Source organism: Rhopalosiphum padi, chromosome 1 (genome assembly GCF_020882245.1).
Source record: "Rhopalosiphum padi isolate XX-2018 chromosome 1, ASM2088224v1, whole genome shotgun sequence".
NCBI lineage: Eukaryota > Metazoa > Arthropoda > Insecta > Hemiptera > Aphididae > Rhopalosiphum > Rhopalosiphum padi.
Window position 1 is genome coordinate 1475244 of NC_083597.1, and position 8184 is coordinate 1483427.

Here is an 8184-nt window from a genome sequence, read left to right on the forward strand (position 1 = left end):
GAAATCTTACTATCTTTTTGTGTTGTTAAATATTTATCAAAAAGATATTATCAGTGTAGCCATTTAGATAAACTTATTGTGGGATAATTTTGTTAATCAAACGATAACTTAAACAACAAAACAAGACAGTCAATATCACAGAATAAAATTTATTCTGTCAATATTAAAAGTGTTAACTGTTAAGAGTGTTAAGACGTTTTCCAATTCGCCTTTGACAAGATACTAAATTCTCTACTGTAAATTCAAATGATTTTCACAAATTTAAACGTATTACGCGTCGGATGTCGCGACGTTTTAAGTCGATGGCGAATGCTATCGTAGTCTTCGTCATCTAAAACATAGTATCATAGCAAGTCCAATTGCAAACATATATTATTTGTGAAATCAACGTTATGACTGTAAGTACCTTATTATTCACTTAAGAAAACATATGTTCTACTTTAACTATAGCTAAAATCAATACTCGTTATTACTCAATAGAGTTAATGACTTAATTAATTAGTTGCTCCTCTACCATGTTGATGGTTAATTATATGGCATTCCTCTCATTCCCGAGTATTCATGATAACATATAATATTGATTTGCCATGTTTTCCATATTAGTCTATTTGTGTAATCAACATTTCTTCACTGCTGTCACTACATTAATGATGAGTGGAGTGCAGTTCAGGGAAATCCACAAAAACTCGTGGTTGAGAAAACTACCGGCTGGTGTTGACAAGAAGTCTGCTCTGAAACTGACTGGTGGACAGAAACTATGGACTGTGTTTTGTATACACGACGATACAGAACCAGTGTTAGAATTTTATGTAGATCAAAAGAAAGCAGCTGCACATCGTCCAGATAATACCGTACCATTATCAGATACCGTCCATGTTTCTGCTACTATTTGTCCTTTACCAGTGATGGCAGGTGATCACCAACAACAGTACCAGTATGAATTTGTTGTAACCCTCACCTCAGATGTTGTACGTTTAGCTGCTCCTTCATGGTTAGTGTGCACTTAGTTATTATTCTCTATTTGCGTAATAATACATTTTACCTTTATAGGAATCAGATGATGGATTGGGTCCAAGGTTTAGACATGAAATTGCGTGAAATGCATATATTGTCCCCAAAAGAAAATGTCTATACCAAGCCACCAGAGTCTAGACCCCCTCTATTACCAACTAGAGATCCCAACTCTCCACTGCCACCACCACCGCTACGGGACTTGTCAACAAATGTTTTACCTGGTGTTGAACCCGTTGTCTCAGTAGTTCAATCAATAGGTGTGGCTAACCCAAAAATGGTTGATAGAAACTGTTTTTAAATTAATATTGTTATTTGGTTGTTAGGTATAGATGAAGGTCTTTCTTCAGAAATTGAACAAACTTTTTCAACTCCACCTATTAGCCCTAATCCAATGTGAGTAAAATGAGTAAATATTAAATATTGTGACCGAAAATAATACTTAAATGTTTTTATTTATTGATTTATAAATTATACATTTATTTGTTGTAGAAGTCCCAGTGAACCAGTGAATAATATTACCATTGTAGAAGTAATAAATCACAATCAAGTATTTAATTTTAATCAAATGGAACAAGTTTTAAACCAAACAAATGAGCAATCATCTCAAACATTATCTGAACCATTAATAAATTCTCCTAGGCCCAGTAGATCAACTAGTTCTACAACTGAAAATGTTGCTTCTCCAAGGTCGAATAGTAGACACCATCCAGTTCGAAATGCATCTATTTTAGAAGAATCTGTTAGTGGTGCTAGGTCTAGTAGTCATCCAGAATTTAGTGATAGAACAACTAATGTTGATGACATGCCACAAAGATCTACCAGTGAAGTACAAAATGAAGGTCAACGAATTAAAGTCAGAATTGCTGAACCAGAAGATGGTTGGCATAGAAGAAGAACAAAGAGACAAGATATTATACCTCCAATAACTGATCAAGAAGGAACTAGTAATTATGAACATTTAATATTACCTACAGCTATGCAGTCTAGACCACCACCTGCTTCATCCAATTCAGTACCTGCAGATATTGCGATATTACCAATAAGATCTCAAGTAAAATTCAACAACTTTGGATATTTAATCCAAATATTATTAAAATTGTTTTCTTCTTTTGTAGTTACCAATTGGTCGAGGTCGTGGTGCTCGTCGAAAAGTTAACGGCGATAGCTCACACCCTGCATTAGGAGCTGATAGAATTCGTGTAGCAGTAAATAGTAGTACACACAATATGTTACAGCCAGTTCCAACACCATTTACCCCTGTAAGTTTTTTATGGATCTAAAAATATTTATCATTACTTGATAACTTAAATTTTTTGTATGATAAATGTAGACAGAAAATAGAGATTTATTCAGTCCAAGTCGGTTAACTGTTCGTGAAAAGCAAGTCCTCCAACTACGAAAAGAAATGTCCCATCTCGCTGGTGTACGGTTACAATTGAGACGTAAAGATTGTATTAATACTATTGCTTTGGTTGATGTCTTTCAAACTGTTTGGATTGCTGGATGGAAACAGAAGGAACATCCCATGTTGCATAATGCTTTACATTTAGGTGATCAATTGTTGAGTGTTGCTGGAAAACCTGTAACATGTTCAACAGATGCTCATAAATTAATACGAGCATGGCCAAGCCTCTATGTTGGTATAATTTTTCTATAGAAGTGCCATAGAATTTCGATAGTCTGGATGAATTTAGACCAAGTTTCATCTAGATTACTGGTTTGGAAATATTTTTAAGGGAATTTAAATGACAAATACATTTTGGTCTATTGCCTTTATTTAGTAGTTCTGATAAAAATATTACAAAAACAAATACATTATAATGTATACAATGTAATAATGGGTGTTAAAAAAGATCAATTTTTAATATTTTTATTTAATAAATTAAATTATTTATTAGCAAATAAATCAGTTATTTTTTTTAAGTAGTGTTCTCAGCTTTTATTTAAAACAATATCAATTAATATTCATGGTACAGCAAACATGATAAGAGCAGAGGTATCTTTGATAATAAAATTGTAGATACATTTGTTATATTTAGGTAATTAATTTTTGCCGTCTTTGCTATTGCTATTAATAGCTTAATGTACTGATCAGACTACCGAATTTCTACTTTATGTTTAATATAAGTTACTATTTAATGTGATAACGCACCAAAAATTGTCTTATGTTTGTAATTTCAGGTTGAATTAATTATTAGGCGTGTTCCTTGTGGACGTGTATTTGTAGTACGCCGACAAGAGCAAGGCCAAGATCTTGGAATCATCCAAGAAGGTGGTACAGCTGAAATTAAAGATATACTGCCAAATAGTTTAGCTGCTGCTCACGGCTTATCATCTCGCACTCCTACCTTAGATGGATTGTCGTTTACTTCTTGGACACTAACAGAGATAAATTCTCGCCCATTAAACTTATTGTTTAAAGAAACTGAAGTTAGAGACCGTCTGAATGCAGTTGGATTAGACATATCATTACTAGTGCAACCAACTGATCTTATATCAGCACTACGCAAACAGCTTAAATCCTTAAAATCATTCAAAGACTTCTTGTTGATATAAACTTCACTACAATTACTGGTAATATAAATAATGATTATAAAACATGTTTGTTATTATACATTGTTTATTAATTATATTTTACATTTTACTTTGTTGATGGAAATGGAAAGTACAATATTTTTAAAAATCAGTTTTATAATGCATATTAACATGTACAACATCTTATGAGCCCTACATAAAAGATTATTTTTAATCATAATAATATAATACAGTAGAGTCTGCTTGTTTAGGACACCACATAAAAGGGACAAATTGGCATAGTCCCAAACTATTTTGTTAGTTAAACTTTTCGTTTAAGGCAATTTAACTTCGTTTATTTGGGGCTAACCATTGGTTAAAAGGGATAAAAATAAAAGTGTCTAACTAGATATTCTGACCTAAATATTCTACATTCTTATCTAATCTTTATGGTTTTATTATATTTTATTTATATATGTATGTATATTGTATAATATGTACAATGTACATATATCTTATGTCAATTATGTCAATCATTTCTTTTTCTTCATATAATGTACTACTGCTAATAATAATAATATGTAATTTTTAAATGAAGTATGTATGTGTGTATTTTTAAAATAAAGTTATTATGTATGTACATACATGCACTTTAATAGTTTTGGTTTATTAGTTATTCGGTTAATTAGGACAGTTGGATAATGGGGCCCAATGTGTCCCAATTAAGCGGATTCTACTGTATATGGATGGATATCATTTTGTAAAATTATTTATCATTAAATGTTGTTTACTGTTTAGAATGTTTTCTATTTAAAATATTTATAAATATTCAATCTATTTATATATCTAAATAGTATATATAGATATAACTGAATTCTTTGTAAGATAATAAAATAAAATAAATAAAAAATAACTTTAATCTAAGTCATTAAAACTGTATTCATGCTAAACTCATGCCATTTATTTATAATTATTAATTCAGCTTCATTGTTTAAATGTATGTAATATAATTAGTAGTTTCTAATTACACATAATATTTAAATGTAAAAACACTATTTATGTTAATAATTACACCATTACTGCCTAGTGGACATAATTAATTTAACTAATCTCTTTATGTTCAAATGTCTTTAATATTTTAATTTTTAACAATCTAAATCATACATAAGCAGGCGCGGTTATAAGGGGGGGGCTATGAGGGCAGAAGCCCCTCTCTTAGGCCTTAAGTACAAACTTTAAAGTCTATGCTTTTATGTGCTCGAAATAGTAAATTTTTCATTCCCCCCCCTATTAAATTTCTAGATCTGTTCCTGTACATAAGTGTTACATACACTTATATATATTCATTATTCATTAATGTGTGCATGCATAATAAATTGTATATTTTATTGCTAGTTAAATATTAAATTATTGTAATGATTAATATATTATATTTTATTTTTAAGGACAAGATCGCGAATGCAGGGTCAATACAGAAGAAATATGTTTTAGGTATACTATTAAATAAGAAATATCAGACTATATTTTACTATATAGAATTAAAGTAAATATATTTTTATTACCTATAACTTACCTAAATGAAAAATGGGATTAAGAATTTTTCAAATCAGTATTTTTTCTATAACATTTAAAGTTATTGTTTTCTGTGATAATTTTGACAAAAAAATATTGAGAATATATAAATTATAGTTTTAATTTTAAATGTCAGTTGGCCCATACTAATATAAACATTTCTAATTAAAAACTGAATTATTGAAATTTGTTATTTGTCAAAATTGTAAGATGTACTGCGTCATATATGTGCAATATTATTATATTTTGTTTTGTTTTCGTTAGTAATATGTTTAGAAATTAAATTGCAAATTTTCTTTTTATTGTAATAATTGATTTGTCATACTAGTGGCGTATACAAGATTTTTTCAATTAAGAGGGTTTTTAATTTTTTAAACAAATACATATAATTTGTATTAGATAATAATAATTTAAAATTAGTGAAATTTGTAAATCAATCTATTTTGAGAATTGCAATAAAATTTTTATTTTCTTGATCTCCTTCTACAATTTATTAATAATAACTTATTTTGTATGATACAAATACATTCTATTCAACACCGACTTCTCGTATACGCCACTATATCACGAAGTGTTCAACTGAGCCATATAGTAATACCAAAAGTGATCAAAAACCCAAAAACATATATACATACTAGGTATACAAAATAATAATTTTTATACAAAAATGTCATGCAAATAGCTATTTGTAACAAACGGTTTTTGCTTCTGATGTTACCTAGAAGATTTTTATTTAAATTGTGTGATTGACTACAGTTTACTGCACAATCCTTTAAAAGTATATATATGCTAATACTCTAACTATATTATGTTTTTTTGGAGGGCTGAATTTACATTATTTTAAGTATTTATTTTATAGGATATCATAAACTAAATATTAATGTCTTATATTAAAAATGTAATTTTAAACCATTGTGGTTATGAATATCAGCCATTTATATTTTATTATTTGCTGGCTAGTAGAGATACTAATAATATAAAATACAATTTATCATATAAACCTATACTTTTTAATTTTTGTTATAAACCTAATTTAATTCCAATAGAGTATAAGAATAATTATGATTAGTTAATTTGATAGCTAATACATTTTTTGTCAAAAATATTATATTATATATAATATTTACACAAATGTATAATGTATAAAAGTAAAACATCAAATGTAATTATATACATTTACTCCGTAATAATATTAATAATTAATGATTCTGATTTCTATATTTGCATACCATTTCACTATGACTCACAATGACGAGCTGAAGGATAGCTTATTGACCTTGTTGTTACTCTGAAACAAACTATAATTCTCAGAATGGGTAGAAATTGGTAATCAATTACAATCCCTTAACTATATAGATCCCTTAACTTAGTGGAACATCGATTATCCGCTAGGCACTGGATAAATAATCAAATAGACGCATGGGAAAATTCTTATTTGTTTTATGAAAACAAAATGATAAACAATGATTTTCAATTTTCGTACATTGTTGCAAAATATGTGTTTGTATATTATTATGAAATACTGTAAGTATAGTTTAAAAAAACTGATGTGGTTGTTTACAATTTGTCCAAGGATTAAACAGATTTAGTCAAAAGCAATAAATTCACAATATATATATTATATATATAATTTTCTTTTGGTAATATTTAATTCAACGAATTAAAAGTTCCTTACAATAAGTTGATATTAATGCAATTAAAAAAAAAAATTATAGCATCAATTCATTATAAATTTTTACGAGCGTCTGAAATTAAAATTACAAAATTCGTTAAAATAACTTAAATTTTCAATTAGGTATTTTATCGTTAGAAGTTTATAAAATTGTTTTTTTTTTAATCTAAACTTTTAAATGTAATACTAGATTATTTATAAGTTGTATTATAGTCATTTAAAAATATTAAAGATACCAAGGCACGATTTTTTCACAAATATTTAAAGTTATAAAATTCGTCAAAAACACAAAAGTTTGTAAATTATTGTATAGTAGGTAGTTAAAAATTTATAAAATATTCAGTTTTTACAAATAAGTCTTCATAATCTTAATACAAGGTTGTTCATAATCATAACTCATAAGTATAGGTACGTGTTTCCACGTTGACGACGTTAAATGAAATAGACGCGCGTCTATGGCATTACAAGTTACGTTTTACGACAAATGTTTTTTTGTTTTCACTTATAAGAGCTCTAAGTTCCACAGATTTTTTTCTCACATCTATCAATTCCCTAGAAATAATTTATATGGCAAAACAACGTTTGCCGGGTATATATATATATATATTAGATATTATACTTACACAATTTTTCTTTATGACATTTGGAGCTCAAATTTTGACGAAATTACACATTTATTTAAACGATGAATATCAGTGTTCATTAATTCATTATCATTTGGTTATAATTTAAAACATTATTCTCGGTGCTATAGAACTTTTATAGGTATGGTATACATTATGAATTTCACTTCATGTAAAGACATTAAAACATTTAGATTTATTTTATGATATAATAAATTATCTATTTACATTAACCTATTCAAACTAGTTGTTTTAATTGATAAGGTGGTATTTAAACAAAAGAAAATAATAATATAATAAATCCAATAATGATTTTTGGCATTACTTGAATAAATTTACCGTAATACTACTAAAAATAAATTACAACTTTAATAGTAATATCAAGAAATGTAATTAGAAATATAAGCTGACAGATTGTCTCCGCACAGAATTGTTTTTCCTCTACAAATATTGAAATAAATAACGGTGTATTGGTGTATTATTGAATATAATTTTATTAAATTCACTATTACAGTTATCCATTCGACATCTACCGTACAGCAGGCGAGTCGGTCGTGTCCCGTTTCAATAATTTTAAATAGTTCAAAAAAACTTTATATTTTATGAGTATTTTTTTTTATACAATTATCAATTTTTTTATTTATGAGGTATGACTAAAAGGTAGGTACTTAATAATGACGTATTGCGTATGCAATTGTACATTTATAAATAACACATAATTATATTAATGTGTTATTTATAATTAGTATGTAATTTGTAACTTACAACTTAACAAGTTATATTAAATTA

At 27.7% G+C, this 8184-nt stretch overlaps 1 protein-coding gene across 1 annotated transcript; it reads left to right on the forward strand.

The window, feature by feature from the left end:
- The first annotated feature begins 167 nt into the window (after window positions 1–167).
- LOC132931641 (uncharacterized) lies at window positions 168–6104 on the forward strand. Its single transcript, XM_060997576.1, has 9 exons — window positions 168–398; window positions 604–991; window positions 1051–1271; window positions 1338–1407; window positions 1504–2065; window positions 2130–2273; window positions 2345–2650; window positions 3196–3588; window positions 4974–6104. Exons 2-8 carry the CDS (start codon window positions 648–650, stop codon window positions 3568–3570), a joined length of 2022 nt encoding a protein of 673 aa, XP_060853559.1. The 5' UTR covers window positions 168–398; window positions 604–647; the 3' UTR covers window positions 3571–3588; window positions 4974–6104.
- Window positions 6105–8184: the final 2080 nt, after the last annotated feature.